This window comes from Oreochromis niloticus, linkage group LG9 (genome assembly GCF_001858045.2).
Source record: "Oreochromis niloticus isolate F11D_XX linkage group LG9, O_niloticus_UMD_NMBU, whole genome shotgun sequence".
Classification (NCBI taxonomy): Eukaryota; Metazoa; Chordata; class Actinopteri; order Cichliformes; family Cichlidae; genus Oreochromis; species Oreochromis niloticus.
The window spans coordinates 3,611,088-3,636,352 of record NC_031974.2 but is presented as its reverse complement, the minus strand read 5'-3'; the positions used below and the strand labels follow the sequence as shown (position 1 = coordinate 3,636,352).

Genomic DNA, 25,265 nt, shown 5'->3' with positions numbered 1-25,265 from the left:
CCACGCTCAGTAGCTCCAGCTGCACAAACATGGAAGCTGCCCGGCGCCCTGTATGGTGCTGGTTTGGTGCCAGATATCTGGAGTTTGACACGGCGACAGGAACCGCCGGGGCATTCAGGGCAAGAGACACTGACTGACAAACAGGGAGAGAGAGAAAGTCAGTGTTTGTGGAGCGAGCCGGTCAGCGGGCCCGATTCACAGCTCAGGACCCCGTCTTTGATGTGTGTGTGCGTGTGTGCGTGTGTGTGTGTGTGTGTGTGTGTGTGGCAGGCATGAATCACCGCACATCCTCTGAGGTGTCAGAGGTCTGACTCTGGAAAATGTCAGATACATGAAAACACACACGAAGCCTTCAAGATGAAGAGGAGGGAAAGTGTGTGTGTGTGTGTGTGCTGGTGTAACTATCATCGTCAGGACCTCAGAGAAAAGCTCTGAGTTTCTCTGGTGGATCTTTCAGAGGCTGCTCGAGGGTCCAGGTCTGAGCCGGGTCCATGTCAGGATCAGGCTGAGCTCAGTTTTGCTGCTCCTTCGTGTCGGTCGGTGAGAACACGACAGAGTAAAGTCATCCGGATATAAACGACCTTCAGCGGGTCCCAAACTGGTTTTGTGTTTCCTGTTTGGCCGCTCTGCTCAGCCCGTGTCCTCCTTCACCTCTCTGATCCTACCTGTCATCAGGGTGACATCATCGCCTTCCTCTTCTCTGATTGGTGAGTGAGCTGTTAAGAGAAAATAATCACATCAGGGAAACATACTGCTGCAGTTTTCCCACCTACACAAACAGAAAGCAGACACACCCGGACATCTGCATGACACACACACACACACACACACACACACACACACACACACACACAGAGGGGATTTCTCCATCATACTTCTTATTATGTGTGTGTGTGTGCGTGTGTGTGTGTGTGTGTGTGTGTGTGTGTGAGTGTGTGTGTGTGCGTGTGTGTGTGTGTGTGTGTGCGTGTGTGTGTGTGTGTGTGTGTGTGTGTGTGTGTGTGTGTGTGTGTGTGTGTGTGTGTGTGTGAGACTGGAATGCAGTCTGTAAATAAACTGTAAGCCACACACTCATACTGACATTCCCGCCTCTGCTGCACATTACAGCTAATAGGCTAATGTTAGCATGTTAGCATGGTCACTGTCAGTCAGGCCTGTGGGAGTCCCCTGCAGAGCACTCGGTTCCACTTTTAAAAACCAGTGAAACCATCAAGAAACGTCTTAAACTGAGCAACAGTTACCCTTCAGAAACTTTTGACCCTCAAACAAAATGTTCTTTAGAAACACCTTTCTTTGTCTAACAATATAAAAATACAGAATCGAATAATCACCAGTGATGAATTCACTGCCAACAATCTCATAAAATCTTTTTCTTATTCTTTGAAATCAAGAATTCAGACCTGACGAACTGTGAAACCAACACAGAGCGAATGAAATGAAAGCTCACTCTCATCATTAGATCCCTCCAAACCAGCCCTTTAACGCCCCTTTAGATCATCTTTAATCCTTTGTTGGACTGCCTGGCTCACCCTCCAACAGTCAAAACATTAGGAACGCTTTCTGGAAACCCATTGGATCATCTCAAAGCCCCACCTGAGATTTGGCTCACCTTTACAAACTCTCATTATTATCTGTACTGATTAAAAACCCTTTAATATGTAACCAAATCACTTCTTTAAACTGTCCACGGTTCTGTTAGAAAATTATAAACTCAAACTGTATAAATGATATAAAAATCCTGATAGATTCACATCCATCTTTGAATGCTCCGCTCTAAAAGAATTCCAGTGTCTTCATTCAAAGTCAGGGCGCTGGGAATAAAAGACAGAGGTGGGCATGAAAATCCCCGTGAATAACGAGACAGCAGCACCGACAAAGACGAGAAACAGGAAACAAAGCAGAAGAGCGATGAAGACGTGAGGCTGCTCTGAGGTCACGGTGCTGAGATTACAGCTGACATCCACTAGATGGAGCAGTTCCATCTGCATTCACCAGGGTGACGGAGCACCAGCCCCCGCTCACCTGCCCATCGCGCCGTCACCACACAGAAACACACCAGGAGCTCATTTAGAGCGAGTCAGAGTTCAAAGGTCAGCAAAGATCAAAACAGCAGCCTGGACACGTCCGTCGTGGCGTGTTGACCCTGAACACGTCGGCCTCCCACAGCCTGTGTGAGGATGATGGTGGCTTCATCGTCAGAGGGCATTCCCCCAGACTCAGACACGCTTCATAACTCTGAATAACTCTGAACAGATGAGGTCATGCGATGGTCGGCAGATGAAATCACTCCCTCGTACTTTTCCAGCTGCTGTGGATGTTTTGGTTGCTGTTTTCCGTGCCCGGGGGCGAGGTGTATCAGCGTGCTGCTGGCGGTGCGGCAGGTTCGTGACTCACAGCTGGTCGGAGTTATTTAAAGAAGCAGCGGCGCAGACACGTCTGTGCACGCTCCGCACGCTGCAGAGGCTTTATTAGGCTGCTCGGCGAGCGCTGAGCTCACATAGCCATGAGCTGGACGGCCTTTACACAAACATGAACGCAACGACTCACACTTACCCCGCAGTGATGATGTCACAGCAGCGCGGGGAGAATCCCAGACGTCTGATTACAGCCGGAAGCTTCGGTGTGTAACGTCGCGTCGTCCCTGCTTCCTCTACAGTCACAGCTGACTCTGCTTTCTGGTTTCTGCAGCATCGACCACGAGGTGGAGGGAAGGGGGTGCAGAGGTGGTGTAATGGGAAATAGCTACACCACAACTCCTGTGACAGAGTTCTGATTATTACACTGGTTTTAATACATCTTTAAAACTACTCAGATCCCTTTAGTTCACCTGTTAAACCAAAGACTTCCTGTCCGCCCTGCGGAAACCTTCCTGCCCTGTAACAGTCTTTAGCTTCTCAGGGTTAAAGTTCGGTTTTATTTTAGCCACACGCTAAAAACTGCAAAGTTTCAGGAGCTTCAGGATATTTTGGCATTAAAGACTTTTGGATGAGAGAGATTAACTGAACCTAAACCATCAACTGCTCATCAGCTGGAGCCCATTACAGCTGCACGGGGCATGAAGGGCTGCACGGGTTTCCCCTCTATCACAACAGTTTAAGAACTCTAAACCACCAAAACACAACCAGCTCACAGGAAACCGGCCCAGGGTTGTGTTTTGGTGACATGAACCAAACCCAGGCCTTTGGTAGACGAGACGAGATTTGACTGAAGACTTTAAAAAGGTTCTTCAGTTAATGTGAGCTCGTCATTGAAGGCTCTCAGAGACGCCCGCGGAGCTTTTACGTCTCAGTGAAAGCAAACTGTCTGTGCTGATCACCATCCTGTTTGTTTCCACGTAAGATACAGTAATGATGATGATGATGATGGTGGCATGAGCGATGATGATGATGAAGCAAAGCAAAACAAACAGTTTGTCAAGCAAACCAGCAGCTCCATGGGAACATGTTCTAAACCTGGAACTGGTTAGGATGGATCTGGAAAGGAAAGGAAAGGAAAGGAAAGGAAAGGAAGCAAACATGAGAATTCCTCAGTTTCTGTTATTGGCAGCTCGAGCATCAGCACCAGCCTTTAAATAGACCTTAATAACCTGAACCTGCTCAGACCTTTGAAACACATGGCACTAATCCTCTACCCCACCCCTACCCCACCCCTACCCCACCCTCACCCCTTTAATTTCTCCCAAAATGACTTTGAAACCTTCCATCGAGAGGGGAACCCCCAAATGTCTAATCCCTCTGTGGCACTGCAGAGAAACCCCAAACCTCTCAGTAATCTTTGGGACTCTCTTGTTAAAATCTAACAGCTAGAATGCCCCCCGAGATTAGAGGTTTGTGCTGGACTTGGCACCATACCCAGTTTAAAACCCTTCTTTATTTTGTGAGGCGACTGAAATTAAATCTGAGACTCGTTTGCTCCTGAAACTACAAATCGGCACCTTTTTCAAATCCCTGTTGAAAGCTCCACAGGAGCTTCTAAGAGCCTATTAGCTGCTATCAAAATCACATCAGAAACCCAGGTTTATGCTGGAACTCTTGGAGGACACAACATCCCCTCAAAAAACACCTCGAGGCACCAGAACATCATCAGAACGTAGAACCCCCGGGGTTCCTGAAGAAGCCGTTCAGATAGAAACCATGAAACACGTTGGTGGTTATTTCATCGTTTCTTTGTGTTTTTGACGGCGTCCTCAGATCACCTCCATCACAGCAGCAGAATCAGAGACTGCTTTCATCCGTGTCCTTCAAACTTTCCACTCTGAGTTTGTCAGCATCCCCCCCCCCCCCCCCACTGACTGAAACTTTAGGTTTTATTTGTTTTTCTATCTTTATCACTGAGGCTTCTGTCACGCCTGCAGACCTCCACCACTGTCAGCCGATGGCGGGGCACGTGAAGCCCACCGCCTCTTGGTTACTGTGCCCGTATCTTTGCCTTTAGGGTAAAGGAATCCCCGCCACTTTGCCCGCTGCGGGACGAGACGGCACAGTCATGAACCGTGATGCCATGTTGACTGTAGCTGCAGAGTGTCAGACAGACTGATAGACAGTCAAACGGGTAACAGATGGACAGGAGAGTCATAGCACAAACCCACTTCATCCAAGAATTTTCCCCTCGACATGCAACTCATTCACAGCCGACCGTGGGAGGAGGGGAGGGAGGGGAGGGAGGGAGGGATAAAGGAATACCAGCTTTGCTCCATTAACAGCCAAACAGAGGGAGGGAGGGGGGGAGGGAGGAGGGAGAAGGTAAAAGTTAGAGTGGTATGAGTCACAGAGGAAGATGGGAGGAGACTGGAGTGAAGGAGAGAGAGGGAGGGAAGGAGGGAGATATAATTATGGTGGGAGGCTGCCAGGGCGAGCGAGAGGAGAGAGAAGCAGAGCGAGGAGAGAGAGAGTCCAGCCCACTCCGCTAAAACCATTCAACTGGTGAGCGAGGGAAGGCATTCACCACAGAGAGAGAGAGAACGAGGTAAAGGAGAGAGAGGAACTCCCGTCTTAACTTAGTCCAACTGCCTCTCTGACACACACACACACACACACACACACACACAGACACACACAGACACACACTCTGTGCAGCGACTTCACCCCGGGAACCAGGATCCTCCTGCAGACTCTTCCTTCATCATCCATTCATCACATCTGAGACTTTTTCTCCTTTTTTCTTGTTTTCTTGTTTTTTCTTTCTTTCTTTCTTGTGACGCCTCCACATTTTTCAGCCATCTGTCCCTGACAAAAAAGACACGGATTACTCATTTTCTCTGCCGGCGTTGTGTGTTTTTCTCTTTTTTGTGTCTGGTTTCTTTACAGCTTTTTTTCCTCCGTTTCACAGGTGGACTGTGAGCTGAGCTCAACTTTGCAGCTTCCAAACTTCTGAGAGAGAACGTGAGAGAGCGAGCAGAGGAGGAGGAAGGTGAATCTCAAACACTCTTCTTCTTCATCCAGGACTCAGTTTTTCTTCACTTTTCTACCAAACTCGACTCTTCTTCGTCTCCTCCGGCTCTGTTTGAGCATCCGGCAGCATCACTGAATCTCCTGCCATCATGTCGCTGTTGCCCTTACTCAGCTGGACCCTCCTGCTCCTGGTCCAGGTGCAGAGCAGCGTTTCCGCCTCGGACCCGGCGGGGCCCGAGCTCCAGCCGCTTTCCCTGACCGTCCACCCTCACCACCAGCCGGATGCCGCCTCCGGCTCCCACTGCCCCTCCTGCGCCCTGGCCAGGATGCGGAGGAACGAAGGGGTCACAGCGGGGGATGACACGGCGAGGGGGCACGAGCAAGATGAAGATGAGGCGGCTCAGCAAGACGTGGTGGAGGCGGTGAAGAGGCACATCCTCAACATGCTGCACCTCCAGGCCCGACCCAACATCACCCGGCCCGTGCCACGCGCCGCGCTCCTCAACGCCCTGCGCAAGCTCCACGTGGGGCGAGTGGCGGAGGACGGCAGCGTGCAGATCGAGGGGGAGGAGGAGGTGAGAGGGAGGGGAAGCCGAGGAAGAGGAGGAGGAGGGGAGGGGCAGCATCATCATCGGCGGCGGGAGCTCGGGCGGGAGACGGCAGCGATGTTCAGGAGACGACGGAGATCATCACCTTTGCCGAGCCCGGTGAGTGTGACATCGACACGAGACAGGAGTGTGTGTGTGTGTGTGTGTGTGTGTGTGTGTGTGTGTCCACCTGCTTAATTCCACCTGCATACTCACTCAGTCGAACACCTCCACTCCCCTCCAACACACACACACACACACACACACACACACACACTGTAATCACCTCCTGCTGTTGTCAGAGAATACCTCATTATGTACTTAGAGTCAGAGGAGCTTCGTGTGAGTGTGTGTGTGTGTGTGTGTGTGTGTGTGTGTGTGTGTGTGTGTGTGTGTGTGTGTGTGTGCACCTCTTAAAGTGGTAACAGTGCTGGAATGTGTTTCTGACAGACAGTAGCAACAAAGAGCGCGAGCAGGAGACAGTGTGTGTGCATGGGGGCGGGGTCAGGTGTTAACTGCGTTCTTCCTCTGCGCCGTCACCTTTGACCTTCAGACCTGCTGCAGATCCCACTTTGCCTGTTCTCGTCGAGGCGCTCGCTGTTGTGAGATTTCTGGGAAAACCTGGTAACTCCAGTGTTCTTCCTGTTCCTGCTGAGGAGTGTGTTTCCGTCGCTTCCAGGTTGATTCTGGTTACTCTAAACTCTCTCAGGTCGGCCACAGAGGCGGGGCTTATAGATGTAGAAGCAAATCTGAAGTCCTCGATCGGCTCACCTGTCAGTCGAGCGGTGTGGGCGGGACTGTGACGTGTTCTTCCTCCTCTGGATTTTCTGTTTGAGTTTCTGTAGGCGAGAGTCTGGAACAGCAGATGGAAAAGAATTTTATGAAGTGGATCTGTGCAAACAGGCGGAGAGGAGCAGCTTTTATTGAAAGGAAAACACAGAGTTTGATCTCGTTCGTAGAGTTAGAAACAGCCAATCACGATCAGCTGTCAGACAGCTCGACGTCGCCCGTGTCTCAATAAAATCAACCGGCAGAAACCTTTGCTGTGCTCAGAGTCTCAGGAAGACGCCGCCTGCAGCACGCTTAACCCTCATTATGCATTACAGCCACATTTCAGAGGCAGCTCTGCGCGCCCTGATTCTCCTCAGGCTCAGATTTATGGCCTCTCGGCCGTCGCTACGCTCCTGCTGGCAGCGACTGAAGGCAGCGTTCAAGGCAAATCAACGGCCTTGCTGAAATCTCACAGCACTGAGGACGCTAATTCAGATTACAGGCAGAAAACAGAAAACGCTCAGTGTGAACTTCATTCACAAAATAAATCACCCCACAAACCGGCCGGGCGTCCATTTAAAGTAAGAACAGTTTTTACTTCATGCTCTGAATCATTAAATATACCTCAGCAGTCTGCTCTTAATATTTTAGCACCAGTTTGCAGCCACGTTAGCACATTTGTCAGCCAGCAGGGGGCAGAATGACTACATAAGCTCTCTTTTTTTGTTTGCATCCACTGAATGAATCAAAGTTAGTGTGAAATGTGTCTGCTGGTCTCTTACCTGTGACTGTGTGCTGCTGTAAACACCGAGCCGATGCAGTGACGCTGGCTTCTACACATGTAGTGACTTTCTGTTTTACACTCACACGTCTTTATTCTGCACGAGTCATACTGAAGTCATGTTTCAGTGCTACAGAGTGAAGCTGTGGAAGTGCCTACAAATGTCTGTTCTTCAGATTTACATTTTCTTTACCTCTTCATGTCAGACAGAGAATATTTCCAGTTAAATAAAAGCTCACAGCTCTCACCACGCCGGCGTGTCGAGCACTTTCAGTACTGTTTGGGTTTTCAGTCATCCAGGTCATCGTAGTCTAAGGAGCTTGGAAAGAAAAGCGTCTGGACTTCTGTAAGTTGCTTGAAGCCGTTTCACCTCTTATCTGAGAAGCTTCTTCAGTTCTAGGGTCACATGGTGGAGAGTCCCAGGTTTAAGCCCCGTGGGAGTAACCCACTAAGAGGGACAAAAGGACCCCCTGATGATCCTCTACCTAATCACCTGCTTGGGTTTTCTTGACTTTAATAGTGAAGTTGGAACGGTGCGATACCCTTCGCCCTGACGTGGCGGCGCTGTGGCTCAAGTTTGACGTTTTAGCTTTTTACTTGGTAAAGTTCAGAGTTTGGATCAAAACAAAGCAGGAGACCCGCCCATCCATCCACCCCCACCTCCACCCCCTCTGTGATAACACTGGTTCTTCCATCATTATTTTCCCACGGACACTGTGGGTGTGTGTTTTCTTGCACAGGAAGTCTCAGAACTTTGTGCCATCACCATATTGGCCCAAACAAAGGATGAGGCTTATCATATGATGAAATGTGCCTGGTTTTCCAACCGGTCTTAGCGTCTTAGCGGTCGCTGAGCAGTTTGGGTGAAACTCGAGTCTGTGGAGCCACCACCAGTGAAAACACTCCCAGAATTCACTTTGGGAACATGTACATGTTAAATAAAACAGCCAGCATCATGGTTGACTCGGGCCCGTCCAGTACCAGTCCTTGGATGACTGTTCCAGTCTTGTGTGTGGAACCTTATTTTAAGCCTCGAGGACACCGTTAGCAGACACTTCCCCCTGATCTGATAAAACCTTGTTGTTTTTCTAAGATGTTACTTGACCCGCCATGAGAATACTTTTCACCCTGCCAGTCTTGTGCTTTGTCAGGACTAAGTGAGGCATTCAGGGACCTCGGTAATTATTTTGGCCGATGGAGATGGCAAGCAGAGAAGCAGAGGGACGACTGGATTCTTGGCGGAGACCAAGTGTCAACCTCCGTTTAGCAGCTCAGACACAATATCCATCTGTCCGGCCTTCTCCTTCCATAAGCCCGCTCTGTTTATCTTCCCCCCTCTTCTCCCCACACACAGAGGACAATTAGGCTAATTGAACTTAATTGAACACATCATTAGCGACATTCCTCAATGCACTTTCGCCTCCCCCTCTCGCTCTCTGCTGCCCCCTCTAACCTCCATCTAGCCTTCACCACTGTGGCAGACAGAATAAACCGGTCATTGTTGGTCTATTCTGGAGGCCGCCTCTGTCTGGGGATTCAAACTAGCATCCGTGAGATGAGCTCAGGTTCAGGTTCAGTGACCTGCAACAACTGAGAGGAAGCAGTGAATAGAAGCGGCTGATAGGACAAAAACATCTGTAAGATATGAAAATAAACTACAATTAGCGTGTTTCCTTTCTCTGTTTTCCTTTCTCTCACTCCCATTTTTCTCTTCCCGCTGCTCCTCGTTTGATCTCGCTCCTTCTCTCTCATCTTTTCTTGGCAATAATTCTTTTTTTCCATCTTCTTCTTTTTCTCTGTTTATCCATTCTTTGTGTTATTTTCAATCCATCTTTTCATCTTCTCCACCTCTGCTCCTCATCTTTCCTCCCTGTCCATCAAGGTCTTAGCGTGACGCAGCTTTAGCGTGTTAACGGCGTGTTTACAGCCACGAGGCCGCTGCTGGTCTGAGGCCATTGTCGCCTCATCTTTGGCTGCTTTGATGTGTGACTGAGATGCTGTGTGTCTGTAGAGATGAATCACTCCGTAGTAAACAGGTCCAGACCAGCCGTGCAAAGACACTCGTTTGAGTGAAGAGACCCAGAAGATGCTCCAGACCCGTATCCACAATTATTGATCAAAAACCATCAACTTCCCACCATCCACAAGGCCAGCGTTGAGCTGGTGGATGGTTAGGGTGAGGACTTCAGGGACACCAACATGGAAAACCTCTCAACTGTGACACCAAACAGGTGACACGCTCTGATCTTCAGTATCAGACTAAAGAAACTCAGCCCTGATCTCAACCATTAATCAACCATAGACCAATCATAGACCAGCTATAGAGTAACCACAGACCAGCTACAGACCAGCTATAGAGTAACCACAGACCAGCTACAGACCAGCTATAGAGTAATCACAGACCAGCTACAGACCAGCTATAGAGTAACCACAGACCAGCTACAGACCAGCTACAGACCAGCTATAGAGTAATCACAGACCAGCTACAGACCAGCTATAGAGTAACCACAGACCAGCTATAGACCAGCTACAGACCAGCTATAGAGTAACCACAGACCAGCTACAGACCAGCTATAGAGTAACCATAGACCAGCTACAGACCAGCTATAGAGTAATCATAGACCAGCTACAGACCAGCTACAGATCAGCTACAGACCAGCTATCGAGTAACCATAGACCAGCTACAGACCAGCTATAGAGTAACCATAGACCAGCTACAGACCTGCTACAGACCAGCTATAGAGTAATCATAGACCAGCTACAGACCAGCTATAGAGTAATCACAGACCAGCTACAGACCAGCTATAGAGTAACCACAGACCAGCTACAGACCAGCTACAGACCAGCTATAGAGTAATCACAGACCAGCTACAGACCAGCTATAGAGTAACCACAGACCAGCTATAGACCAGCTACAGACCAGCTATAGAGTAACCACAGACCAGCTACAGACCAGCTATAGAGTAACCATAGACCAGCTACAGACCAGCTATAGAGTAATCATAGACCAGCTACAGACCAGCTACAGATCAGCTACAGACCAGCTATCGAGTAACCATAGACCAGCTACAGACCAGCTATAGAGTAACCATAGACCAGCTACAGACCTGCTACAGACCAGCTATAGAGTAATCATAGACCAGCTACAGACCAGCTATAGACCAGCTATAGAGTAACCACAGACCAGCTACAGACCAGCTATAGACCAGCTATAGAATAACCACAGACCAGCTACAGACCAGCTACAGACCAGCTATAGAATAACCACAGACCAGCTACAGACCAGCTATAGACCAGCTATAGAGTAACCACAGACCAGCTACAGACCAGCTATAGAATAACCACAGACCAGCTACAGACCAGCTACAGAGTAATCATAGACCAGCTACAGACCAGCTATAGACCAGCTATAGAGTAACCAGTGTTGGGGAGTAACGGAATACATGTACCGCTGTTACGTATTCAGAATACAAAATATGAGTAACTGTATTCCGTTACAGTTACCGTTTAAAAAGGTGGTATTCAGAATACAGTTACTTTGTTGAAATAAATGGATTACACGGCGGTACTTCCCTGTTTCATATTGTCGCGGGTCAGGACTGTTTGGGTTTGTTTGACAGCTACGTTCTGTTGTTCTAGGCGGCAGCGTTACGGTTGCCATGGTTACAGGGTGACGCTCTCTCTCTGCGTGTTTCCTGGGTGAGAGAGCGCCTTTTTGTTGTTGTTGTTGTGCTAAGCTAAAAGGCAGAATGCTACAGGCATGGCCCTAAACTTAAGAATGTAGCCTGATGGGCAGTGTAGTCCGTGCTGCAGCGAGAATGGACTGCCATACACGTTATGTGTCTGTGAGCGAGGGAGGGAGAGAAAGGAAGTCCGAGCTGTCACGGAGCAAAAACGGGAGCTGGAAGCATGTAAATATAATAATAACCACTGCAGCCAAGAAGAGTGCCTGACGAGCCCAGCTGTAAGTAAGCTATTAAGACTCAACTGTACACTGTGTTCGTGTTTTCCTCCGGAAAAAATAAGTTCCGTTGGAGCAGCCTTTCAACGCCTCTCTCTGTCTCCTGCAAGCAAAGTTGACCCAGACAACAAAGTAAAGCTAGTTTTCGGCTACCAGCCCGACAGGGAACACACCGTATTAGCCAGAGGTCCCTTTACTACGGTTCGGAGCCGCGGACCTTCAGTAACAGTAATAAATCACAGCAATAGGACATTCATGTAGTTGTAAACAGCACGATAATATATTAAGTAATCCAAAGTATTCAGAATACGTTACTCTCATTGAGTAACGTAACGGAATACGTTACAGAATACATTTTGGGGCATGTATTCAGTATTCTGTAATGGAATACATTTTAAAAGTAACCTTCCCAACACTGAGAGTAACCATAGACCAGCTACAGATCAGCTACAGACCAGCTACAGACCAGCTACAGACCAGCTATAGAGTAACCATAGACCAGCTACAGACCTGCTACAGGCCATCTATAGAGTAATCATAGACCAGCTACAGATCAGCTATAGAGTAATCATAGACCAGCTACAGACCAGCTACAGATCAGCTACAGACCAGCTACAGATCAGCTATAGAGTAACCATAGACCAGCTACAGACCTGCTACAGGCCATCTATAGAGTAATCATAGACCAGCTACAGATCAGCTATAGAGTAATCATAGACCAGCTACAGACCAGCTACAGATCAGCTACAGACCAGCTACAGATCAGCTATAGAGGAACCATAGACCAGCTACAGACCAGCTACAGATCAGCTATAGAGGAACCATAGACCAGCTACAGACCAGCTACAGATCAGCTACAGACCAGCTACAGACCAGCTACAGACCAGCTATAGAGTAACCATAGACCAGCTACAGACCTGCTACAGACCATCTATAGAGTAATCATAGACCAGCTACAGATCAGCTATAGAGTAATCATAGACCAGCTACAGACCAGCTATAGAGTAACCACAGACCAGCTACAGACCTGCTACAGACCAGCTATAGAGTAACCACAGACCGGCTACAGACCAGCTACAGACCAGCTATAGAGTAACCATAGACCAGCTACAGACCAGCTATAGAGTAACCATAGACCAGCTAGAGATCAGCTATAGAGTAACCATACACCAGCTACAGACCAGCTACAGACCAGCTATAGAGTAACCATAGACCAGCTAGACACCAGCTACAGACCAGCTATAGAGTAATCGTCGACCAGCTACAGACCTGCTACAGACCAGCTATAGAGTAATCATAGACCAGCTACAGACCAGCTATAGAGTAACCATAGACCAGCTACAGACCTGCTACAGACCAGCTATAGAGTAACCATAGACCAGCTAGAGATCAGCTATAGAGTAACCATACATCAGCTACAGACCAGCTACAGACCAGCTATAGAGTAACCATAGACCAGCTACACACCAGCTACAGACCAGCTATAGAGTAACCATAGACCAGCTACAGACCAGCTATAGAGTAATCGTCGACCAGCTACAGACCTGCTACAGACCAGCTATAGAGTAATCATAGACCAGCTACAGACCAGCTATAGAGTAACCATAGACCAGCTACAGACCTGCTACAGACCAGCTATAGAGTAACCATAGACCAGCTACAGACCAGCTACAGACCAGCTATAGAGTAATCATAGACCAGCTACAGACCAGCTACAGACCAGCTATAGAGTAACCATAGACCAGCTACAGACCAGCTACAGACCAGCTATAGAGTAACCATAGACCAGCTACAGACCAGCTATAGAGGAACCATAGACCAGCTATAGAGTAATCATAGACCAGCTACAGACCAGCTACAGACCAGCTACAGACCAGCTATAGAGTAACCGTAGACCAGCTACAGACCAGCTACAGATCAGCTACAGACCAGCTACAGACCAGCTATAGAGTAACCATAGACCAGCTACAGACCTGCTACAGACCATCTATAGAGTAATCATAGACCAGCTACAGATCAGCTATAGAGTAATCATAGACCAGCTACAGACCAGCTATAGAGTAACCACAGACCAGCTACAGACCAGCTACAGACCAGCTATAGAGTAACCACAGACTGGCTACAGACCAGCTACAGACCAGCTATAGAGTAACCATAGACCAGCTACAGACCAGCTACAGACCAGCTATAGAGTAACCATAGACCAGCTAGAGATCAGCTATAGAGTAACCATACACCAGCTACAGACCAGCTACAGACCAGCTATAGAGTAACCATAGACCAGCTACACACCAGCTACAGACCAGCTATAGAGTAACCATAGACCAGCTACAGACCAGCTATAGAGTAATCGTCGACCAGCTACAGACCTGCTACAGACCAGCTATAGAGTAATCATAGACCAGCTACAGACCAGCTATAGAGTAACCATAGACCAGCTACAGACCTGCTACAGACCAGCTATAGAGTAATCATAGACCAGCCATTGACCCACCTCTGGTGCCTTAATCAGTTTTTGGAAGTTAACCCTGTTAGACCTCCAGCTCACTTGCAGATATTCTAGTTCTACTGAACCACCACATGCATGTTGATGGTCTGTAAACTTTCAGTTACCAAAGACTGTCTGGTTCCTTCTTGTTGTCCAGGTTCTGGTCGACTTTGTTTGCTAAACAAAAGCAAAGCCACTGAAATTACAGCTCTGCCTTCATAGACTTTCATAAGTGGTCAGAAAAGGAAGAACTAGTCCAGATATGTGCTTTAGATCTTGGAAACCCCGAAAACTGGCCACTAGATTTGAAGTGAGCAGATCAGCTGACTGGTTTCCAGCATAGGCTGTGTTTATTCTGGGTCTCTGATCCCAGGTGTGGCTGTGTTTAGAAGACAGTGAGTAAAGCATGAGAGTGAGACCTCTCCTCGTTGTCCTCTCTCTGCTGTGTGGCTCCGTTGGGAGGAATCGGAGAGTTTAGGCAGAGAAGGAGGACCGGGGGAGGAATGAGTGGGAAAGAGAGGAGGAATCTGTGTGAGCCTCGGCATTTGTCCCCGGATGAACCGCACAGAGAAACAATCGGGTTTATATTTACCACATCAGAGGCTCAGAGTGAGACTGGCGGCACTGGGAGGCTCCCAGTGTGGCTCAGAGCTGGAGCGCTCTTAAATGTTGTTCATGTGTTGTGACGTTAAAGGGAAATTGTTACCTTAACAGTTGAGATAAGACTTTTCCTGCAGAGATAAAGAGACAGGCAGATAAAAACCAGCTGCCGCTTCTTCTGCGTGACTGGTTTAATTCGTCTTTTGCTGCTCGAGTCCAGGAAAAGTTTGAGCTGTCAATTTATCCCGTGTGGAAACTGAGAGCATCAGCTGAATCTGCACTCAGCATTAATGAACTTTATGTTGAAGACACCAGGATAACTCACCTTTGACCTTTGAAGGCACACAGATTTCTGTTGGTTAAAGCTCAGTAACGTCCGAGTAACGACATCTTTAAAGGTCGTCTGTGTGCGACCTGTCAGCTGACACTGAGCAGATTCGTCCTGCTCCAATGTTCCTCTGAAATGAAAGGTTTGGATCGATGTTTTCACACGGACACGCCCAGCTGCTGTGCATCCATCTGCACGTCTGATGGTGGATGACGTTAGAGCTGAGAAGAAGCAGCGGGACTCTGGCGGCTTTGAAGCTGTCTGCATGTTGGTGTTGCAGTTGACGGTCACGTCAGACGGCGGCGTTTTCTCTAAGTAGCGCCGTGCTAGAGTCTCGCTGGCGTTTGTCTGTCAGACCGGGCTGCTTATCTGCTCTTGGTATAAATAAACTGGCCTGGGAACCCAGACTGACAGGCAGGCTCAGCCACAGGACAGCACTGCGACTTGAAATTAGCTCAAATTTTTACGTTCCCCGGAGAGAAATGTGCTTCAGACGAGGGCTGAAAATGAGAAACAGGCCACAAAAGCACTTTGTTAAAACAACAGAAGTATGAGTGTTGGCTGGTTCAACGCTGGGACGGCCTCTCGGGGGTTTTATTGTCTTCATGTTTGAAACTGCTGGAATCATTTTACAGCCCTCTTTTATTTGGTACTAAGAGCCGGCGCACGTGATGCGACAGTTTTAGCAAATTACCGATCCAAGCGGAGCCGTCGCAGCTCCGAGAGCCACATCTGAAACTTCTCTGCTGCTTTCATTTCACTTTATTGTCCCTCCAAGTGAGAATAAAAGCACGACACGCGACTACTGGATGGAAACAAACGCAACGAGTCCAGCTCCTTAGCTCCTCCCACGCAGAGGATCAGTGCTGATGTGGTGAACTTTAACCTTTAGCTGGTGAAACGGGCGTCCTGTAAATTGCCTGCTTGCCACTTCCTGTAAACACCTGAGTTCCATCAAAGCCTCGAGAAACCAGGATCAGATGTTCACAGACTTTGTTTAGACGCTCAGAAACAGACGAATCAGAAGCAGGACACTCAGCGACGCCAGCTGCTCGCAGGGTTTGGTTTTTTACCGATGTTTAGAGATTCTCAGTCGGGTTATTGTCACCAGAGAGCTTCCTGCTTTATTATCAAAGTCTGAGTATTTAATCCAGACCACAGAGACGCTTTCAGGTGTGTGACATCTGTGTTTGCAGCCTGTTCTCAATCTCAGGTTAAACTCTGTAGCTTTGCCAAAGCTCAGCGTTCAGGAGCGCCATGGCTAGTGCCCGCTCTGCTGCTGCTGGAGCCACGCCCACTTTCATCATGTGAGGTCAGGGGATTAAAGCTGCACTTTTCTTCATACCCATCTTTACCTGAAGCTAACTGACGTTCTTTTACTGAATGACTCTGAGTGCAGCGCGTTGTGACGTCTCCACCTGTTCAGCCTCGAGATGGTGCCTTTGGAGGCCTCGGCGTCCACGTCCTGCGTGCATGTGCACATCACTGTCACGCCAGCAGCACGTGACACCATTGGATGAGTAAAAGTTAGGTTTTCACACCGTCCACGTTACTGTGACTGAACAATCACAGTGTTTCTGTCATGTGACCTCTGATTGTGTCTTTGCGTGCAGCGTGACCACAGATGTGATTGGTTATTGAACACAGATCTGAGCTGTGATTGGTTATTGAACACAGATCTGAGCTGTGATTGGTTATTGAACACAGATCTGAGCTGTGATTGGTTATTGAACACAGATCTGAGCTGTGATTGGTTATTAAACACTCTCGTTTGCCCCTCCAGCCGGCGCTGAGCCTGCTGGTGAACTCGTTCACGCCTCCTCGCCGTTTTGTTGGGTTTGCCGACGTCACTGTGACGGCTCAGCAGCGTTGTAATCATGTGACCTCCAGTCTGAATTAGTTTGAATCATTGTGTTGAAGCGAGTTATTGACGACGGAGAGCTGTAACTTTGCTCTTCTTTCTGGTCACATGACGATTTCCTCTTTATCGGAGGTTTTTTCCTTTTTCATTTCTCAGCTTCTAATTTCAAAGCACAAACATGTGAAACTGCAGCTCTTTAATCCAGACTTTTTCCAGGCTGAGCAGCTCCTTTAAAGCCTTTCTCCGCATGCTTAACATATTTAACCTGCGCAGGTAAACACCGGGGCCAGCCACGCCCTCCTAATGTAAACTGTAGGACAGAAGAAAGGGCGGCTGGGCGGCGGTCAGGACAAACACTACTCCAGACGTAAGACGAACACCAACCAAGCTTCTTCTCACATGACAGACGTCTCACTTGCTGCAGAGACAAACACAGCACTGGCTGTTTTAGGGACTTTTTTCAGCGGCGGATTAATACACATTTAGTGCTTGAATGATACTAAACTACAGTTTATCTGAGCTGAGGATTCTGGGAAACGGCTGTCAGCTGTTTGGTTTGGTAGTGAGATGGGTTGTTTGGTTACTGCTGACCACAGGCGCTGAGTCACAACTTCTGGACTTTAGTCCAGCAGCTGCAGGTCGGAGTTTTCATGTTCTCGCTCCTCAGAGGAGGAACCCTGATCTGCTGAGCCTCTGAGAAACAGCAGAGATCCATGATTTTAGTGAAATATGGACGCACAGGATGGACTGAGGTGCTGTCAGGTGTTCCTGCTCCTCACAGGAGGAGCTGTGACTCGGCAGGTTTCACCGTGTAGATCACACCACCAGCTCATCCTCAGGGCTCAGGGCGCACACACACACACACACACACACACACACACAGACACACACACACACTCACTACCCATCTGTCCAAACATGGGTACTGTGTGTGTGTGTGTGTGTGTGTGTGTGTGAGTAAACATGGGGAACAGAGGATGATATGATGAAGGAGGGTGTGTTCACTCACACGTGTCAACGGTCAAATCCAGCTTTAGTGGTTTAGGTTAGGCCCCGCCTCCTCTGAAGGCCAACGCCCTCTTTAATCCCACCTGCTGGCTCCTGACTTGTACCTGTAGCACATGAATATGTGTGAGTGTGACAAAGTGGAGCTCAAACTCCGATGGCTGTTCCCTCACAGCAGGTCTCCGAGCGGCGCTCCGAGCGGCGTTTTTTCCTTTTGTGGCGCTGCTAAGCTGAGTGCTGACCTGAGTGTTTTTGTGATGGGATTAGGTTTGGAGTTTGTGTTTGTGGTTTCAGTAACACAGATAAATGCCGTCATGAAGTGTGACCTTTGACCTTCAGGTGTCCAATAACACAATAACACTGGTCAGCTCTCCCCCGTGTGGGTGACAGAGGGGATTAGAGAGGATTTAATAAGATTTATAATAAACCAGCCGTCCTTTTAACAACATACCAAACCGTGTTTGTGCTGCGTGTTGGCAGGAAGTCTGTTTAGCTTGGTCTGATAAATCAAGTCACAGTCATAATAATCTCCACGCCGCGCCGATGGAGCGGAGGGAACGCTGCTGGACTCAGAGGTCAGTTTATCGTTCCTGACTGTCAGATTCCTGCTGAACCGTCAGAGGTGAACAGAGTTAAACCCAAACACAGCTCTACCCCCGACCCAAACCCTAAGAAGCAAGAGAGCGAGCAGCCACAGCAGCAGCCCGCCTGCATTGGTGGGCAGTGTGTGGTGTAACGTTGGTGTAAAATGGTTATTAAAGCTCCAGGCTCCGTGTTTGATGGTTAGAGTTAGGTATGAGATGGTGTTTGTGAATCTGAAGACGACATTTGATGGTTTGAGCTTCGTATTTGGTTTGCAGTGGGTGTTGAACGAGCTGCTGGGTGAATATGATGTAAAAGTGTTTCTAGAATCAGTCTGTCAGGATCTAAATTGGGCCTAAATGGGTCTAAATTGGTGTTTAATGGTTTAAACGATGTTGTTGACTTTAATTGAGTTTCGTAAATAAAATAGAAGCTATTTCTGGCGTCTTCTGACTCCACCTTTATCTGTATTCTGATAAGACTTTAAGTAAATCAAAGGAAAACACTGAACTTAACTGTGTGTGTGTGTGTGTGTGTGTGTGTGTGTGTGTGTGTGTCCTCGATGGGCTCGTGTAGATGGAGGGGATTAGCAGGCAGCAGAGTGATGAGCTGCGAGGGGAAGGCTCGCAGAGGTCGCAGAGTGTAAACGAGCGTCTCCTTTCTCGCCTCCTCTGCTGCTCCACCTGTCGCTCGTCCACCTGCTCTCACCTGTCGCTCTTCTTTGGATCTGCAGCAGCTCGCAGTGATGCTTCAGACCAACGTGTCCAACTTTGTGTCAACGCTTCTTTTGGTCTTTTTCCTTTTTTCCGTTCTGACAGTAAAAGCTTTCCAAAATCCACAGAAGCTGCACATTCCTCACATTTTTCCCATTTAATGGCAACAATGCTTCGGATCTGCATCTGGACCAGCCTCAAACCCACCCACCCGATCATGTGACGCGTGTGGCAGATTCTTTTCTTACATTAGTTCATGAGAAAATAGACGGAACAGCTCAAAGTCGCTGCCCAACCAAACTCCATTCACTTTTCTTTCAGTTTTAGGGAAACGGTGCAGAAGTCTTCCATACTGTCGTCTTTAGCATCCACACATCTGACCACACGGTCACATGACCTACAGCCGGGTTTAACCCTGTGCGCTGTAGCAAAGAAAGCATTCAGTTACAGTCCAGATACTTGTTTATCTCTCAGGCTCACACATGTTGCAGCTTTCTCTGAGAAATTACAGTGCAGGAATGTTTTGGCTGCTTCTGGGCTCGTGATAAGAAAACTTCATGCTTTTTATGACAGTTGATTTTACAGCTCACAGAATGAGATCAAGGACGAGCGGCGCGTTTCCCATCGCTTCTGCACGCAGATGTGAACGAGCGTCTGTCCGCAGCTTGGCCGTCACTGAGCAGCTCTGATTGGCTCCGGCCTAAAGCTGCAAACATGCAGCTACTGTGGACTTTTATGAGCTTGTGTTTTCTAGAGAAAACTAACAAAGAAGCAGAAACCTGCAGCTGATACCCTCAAAACACCTGACATCACCACAGCCGGGCAGAAGCAGCATGTCTGAGTTGAACTGCTCCTTTAAATCGAATAAGAGGTCAACAAAGCTGCTTCTTTATCTGTTTTCAGCATCATGAGTGAAAACATGGCTGCGCTCAGCTGCATGGACGCCACGCCAGCGTGGTTCTGCTCGAGTACCCACAGAAACCCACAGAAGCCGTGCTTGGCTTCAGCACCACGCTGCCAGATTGGTCCCTTACGCTCTCACAGGATCTCTGTGCTTGTTTGAAGGCTGCAGAAGCTATTCTAAGAAACAATGAATGAACTTTTATTTCCTTATCTTCGCGAAGTGCCGACGATGATGCAAGCGAGACAATCGCCTCCGAATTGTCGCTTGAACTGTGTTAATGGACTCGCTCGCCTCCGCATACGCACACGAGCCGCCCAGTCACACCGTCCATCAGCTGACATTCAGAAACTCCCAAATCGTGACTTTGACTTTCTGCACGGACGCCCACGAGCGACAGACATCAGGGAGAGAGCGGGAAAGGTGATGTGAGGAGCTTATGCAACACCGGCGTAACTGGTGCTGTTGGTGTGGAGGCTTCTAGGAGATACGAGATACAGTGTGTGTGTGTAAGTGTTTGCATGCTGGAGGAGGTTTTGTGTGTGTGCAGGAATTCAGCTATTCCCTGCAGAGATTGTGAGAACTTTAATGTGTGTGTGTGTGTGTGTGTGTGTGCGTGTGTGTGTGTGTGTGTGTATCCTTTTCTTTCCTTCACATGATTGTAAACTGACTTTCACGACTGTTTTCTTTTTTTTGCTCAAAGTCTGCTATCAAAATAAAATGGGAGCTTCCTCCAGGGTGCTGCTGAAGCCTTAAATGATTCAGCCAGTAAACGTCCCCACTCTGCGATCGCCTACATAGAAAACTATCTGCTCAGGAAGCCAGCAGCTGCTGCGTGAAAATGCAATATTTGACTTCCTGTTCAAACAGCTTGGCTGGCTGTGACCTGCAGAGGGAAACGCTTCGTTTGTTTTCAGACACGCTGCAGTAAATCCGCTCGTCCCGGGCTGCGGTATGACACCGAGCTCCTGGTGGGAACCATTAGCTGCTTTAAACGCTGCCTGACTCCAAAACCTCCGACCGCTGCTGCCGAGTCAGCAGGAAGAGTCCAATCAGCTGTGTGTAGCTCACATGTGTCTCACACAGTCCTCAGTGTGTGTGTGTGTGTGTGTGTGTGTCCCTGCTGACGTGTTGTAAAATGTGTGCATGCTACAATTAGGACGGGTTCACGGCTGTGTGAGTGAAACAGTCCAAAAGGTCAGCGCGCCCTCTGCTGGTCAAAGTGACTGTAAACCATAAGTCACATGACTGAGGTGACTGAGGTTGGGGTAGATGGATGGGTTGGTCTGTTTGAATGTAGGTGGTATGACAGTCTTTCTAACCGTCCGTCTCCATCTGTCTCCGTCTCAGGTGAGGTTCCGGGCACGGTGAACTTCGTCCTCTCCAAAGACGGCGGCGATCTGTCTCTGGTGGAGCAGGCCAACGTCTGGCTCTTCCTCCGTTTAGCCAAGACCAACCGCAGCCGAGCCAAAGTCACCATCCGCCTCTTCCAGCAGCACCACCCGTCCGGCGGACATCTGTCTGTGCCGCAGGACGACACCCTCCTGTCAGAGAAGACGGTGGACACCCGCCGCAGCGGCTGGCACACCTTCCCGGTGTCGGCGGCCGTGCAGGCCCTGCTGCAGAGCTCCACAAGCACGACACTGAGCCTCAGGGTGTCCTGCCCGCTCTGCGCCGACACCGGCGCCACCATCGTTCTGGTCTCGGGCAGCGCTGAGACGTCGCAGCGCAACAACCAGCGGGAGCAGTCCCACCGGCCCTTCCTCATGGCCGTGGTCCGTCAGGGAGACGGCAGTGACTCGCAGCGGCGCAGGAAGCGCGGGCTGGAGTGTGACGGGAAGGTGCGTGTCTGCTGCAAACGGCAGTTCTACGTCGACTTCAAAGACATTGGGTGGAACGACTGGATAATCGCTCCACGCGGTTATCACGCCAACTATTGCGAGGGGGAATGCCCCTCCCACGTGGCGAGCATCACCGGGTCCACGCTGTCCTTCCACTCCACTGTCATCAGCCACTACCGCATGAGAGGCTACAGCCCCTTCCAGAACGTGAAGTCGTGCTGTGTGCCCACCCGCCTACGAGCCATGTCCATGCTGTACTACAACGAGGAGCAGAAGATCATCAAGAAGGACGTCCAGAACATGATCGTGGAGGAGTGCGGCTGCTCGTAGATGCAAACCTGAGCAGGAGAGGAGGAGGAGGAGCACCTCTGAACCCAGAGAGGGAGGAGAGGAAGCTGACTCTAGGATCATCACGTCACTTTTACTGACTGCTTTTCATCCTTCGCCTCCGTCCGTCCCTCGAGGTCGCCCTCTGGGGTAAAAACTCTGCTCCAGACTCGTCCAGCAGAACTCAGAGAGTCTCCACGGCACTTTCAGAAAAAAGAGAAGAAAAAAAATCTCTAATATATTTTTGTTACAAACGGAGGAGCGAGGCTTATTTATGTGGCTGAGACGTTCAAGCACCGCTGAACCGACTTCGGAGAGACGAGGTGCCTGAAAAAAATGCAAACAACAAAAGAAGAAAAAAATCTCAAAACTATGCAACTTGTTTCACGTATTCAGACCTTATTGTGTTTTATTTGTCTCCGTTTGTCGGCTCCCCAAATGTTTACTTTCTCAAAATGTTGGAGGAAGACAGAAGAAGACTCTTGTACTTTATTTAGAAGTATACGTTTGTGATGTGTGTGTGTGTGTCAGTGTGTGTGTGTCAGTGTGTGTGTGTGTGTGTGTCAGTGTGTGTGTGTGTGTGTGTGTGTGTGTGTGTCAGTGTGTGTGTGTCAGTGTGTGTGTGTGTGTCAGTGTGTCTGTGTGTGTGTGTATGTGTGTGTGTTGAGAGATACTTGAAAGAAACAAGTTGGCTCGGCTGCTGGAACCAAACACTTCTTTATGTTATAATTATTATTGTCAGTAAGTATATTAATATTATTATTGTTGTTAATAATATATTGTGTTATCATGTCTCTTTTTTAAAAGAAGCGTTTCAAACGTGTTTATTTTTTGCACTATAGCGACACTCGTGTTCAGATTAGCCACAGACAGAGAGGACAGACCGGAGGGAGGTCACAGGTTTGAGCCCCACTAGTCTTGACAAAATACTTGACCGTGTCATCAGTTGTGTCACTTCCTGTTGCTGAGGCCTGGAGCTGGCGTCTAATGCTCACTGCCAGAGAATCCTGATTTTGCCAAAAGCATGTGGACAGGTGGAGGGCTCGCGTTAGAATGTACGTTTGATTTCAGGATGTTGGTCTTGATGCTGTTTCACAATAAAAGTCTAGCAGAAATGCTGCATCCCCTTCTGTTTGTTTCTGTCACTGCTTCTCAGTGAGCTGCTGCCCACGTCCAGCTCTCTGTACTCACAGCAACAGTGAGGTTTATTGACTAATCATAACTTTATGATGACACAGTAATTCACTCATCAGCCGTCTGCACTCACAGATGTTGGATTTCAAACATTCAGCTCACCTGCTTTGAAACCTTTAACTCCAGCCCCTTCAGTTCAACTTCTCTTCTGATTGGCTCACAAATAGAAACATTTGGGTGAACATGTTCATCCATCTCTACGACATCATCCAGACTGACGTGTAGAAAAAACAGTTTCTACATTTTTTACATGAACACGAGCTTCATGACAGGAAATCAGGAAAAGCAGAACGGTTCTATATTCATAAAAGATTACTAATGCAAACGTTTGCTAACAGTAGATACACAATAGATGTCTCCAGAAAACGATGTTCTACACTCACCGGCAGCTTTCTGGCACTTGGCGGCCATCCGACGAACTATGGGTCATGGCAGGTCAGCTGTGGAGGCTTCTGATTGGATAAATCTGCACGTGTCTGTTGCTATATAGCTGTGCTAGCCAACCAGTTAGCATGTACAGATTAATATGTTTATATGGAGCTAAGTACTTACATGAGCTAATCACACGAGGAACCTCCGGTCTGTCCGGTCAGAAGCTCCGAGGACTTCTGCTAAAGTGAAGCACTTAGAAAACGTGCTGGTCACACACTTTTCTGGGATCCACTTCCTGCATTTGTAAAACAGGCGAGCTAAAGTTCTCTGTGATAGCTAGCCTACAGCTAACCCGCCTATCGAACCTCTGCAATCCACGTTCACGTCTTTGTCTGTGGTGAATGTTTACAGCATTAGTATTGATATCTCATCTTTCTCAAAGAACTCCTAAACAAATTGGCCTTTATGTCTTTATTAAAGTTGCGTTGGGAGTTTCATGGGATTTTTCCACACAGGGGCTAAAATTAAAACAATTTTTAGTTAAAATCGGGTGAAATTTTATTACAAAGATCCTTGAAGTTTTTCTTCTATGAGACAAATCGCTGCATAAACGCAGCATTAATCATATAAAATGTTGTTAACATGGCACTTTGGATACATGAATCATAAAATTCAGTTGATTTGGTGAAAATTCAATTTTGATGGTGAAATTAAACCTGTTAAAGTTGATATTTAATGCCTTAGTTTGCTTTAGGAGACCAAAGAGTCGAGTTTGTGTATCTGTTTGTTTTTAAATGAAAAGAAATGAATTTATGATCTGATTCAAAAGGATTTCACAGAAAAACACAGAAAATGATTCCTGCAGTTATTTTGTCCTGACAGACGATCGATGTTTTCATGTTTTTAGTTTCTCTGCTGTTGTTTCATCCTCTCGCTCTCTGCACATCAAGAACTCCACTTCCCACAATGCTTTACTCTTCATTGTTCTGAACTGAAAAAAGAAAAGACAGCCGTAAATTTGGGAGAAAACGCCGTCCAATCAGATTCCGGCTGTTTCTGTGTCGTGTGTGTTTCTATCAGTATTGTCGATTTGTTCGCCAAAAGTTTTGGAGTGTTTGTCGCCTTTTTGATGAAGTTACATGTTTTTACTTTTTGGATTTTTTTGTTGTTATGATGGTTTCATGGAGGAGGGCGGAGCCTCCTCTTGTTCTTCTGGACTGTGGGACGACCTCGGAGGTGGTCCTGTGTACATGGACACAAACAAAACGTCAGTGCAGAAAAAAACTCAAAAACAAGCAAAAAATAAAAAAACAAACAAAACGTGGTTGTTATTTGTTCAGATTTTGTTTATATTGAAATGAAAAAAAAATACTGACACTGAACAAAGTGGACAAAGAATAAAAAGTCTATTTTTTATTCTGTATATATGGAAATCAGATTCCAGTATGTTGCATTGCTTTGTTGTACAAATCAAATGTGCTTGTGGCATTTTTCTAATCTAATTTATTTTATAGTATTTTTTGTTTTTCTGCTTCACCATTAAAGTTTAAAGGACGTACACGA

General features: G+C 47.9%; 1 protein-coding gene across 1 annotated transcript; it reads left to right on the top strand.

Annotated features, from left to right (window-relative positions):
- The first annotated feature begins 1,977 nt into the window (after window positions 1-1,977).
- Window positions 1,978-25,265, top strand: inhbaa (inhibin subunit beta Aa). The gene is given in 4 exon segments (XM_025910201.1): window positions 1,978-2,381; window positions 5,329-6,061; window positions 6,064-6,097; window positions 21,319-25,265. Coding segments are annotated over 3 exon segments (1,377 nt in total). The 5' UTR covers window positions 1,978-2,381; window positions 5,329-5,539; the 3' UTR covers window positions 22,140-25,265.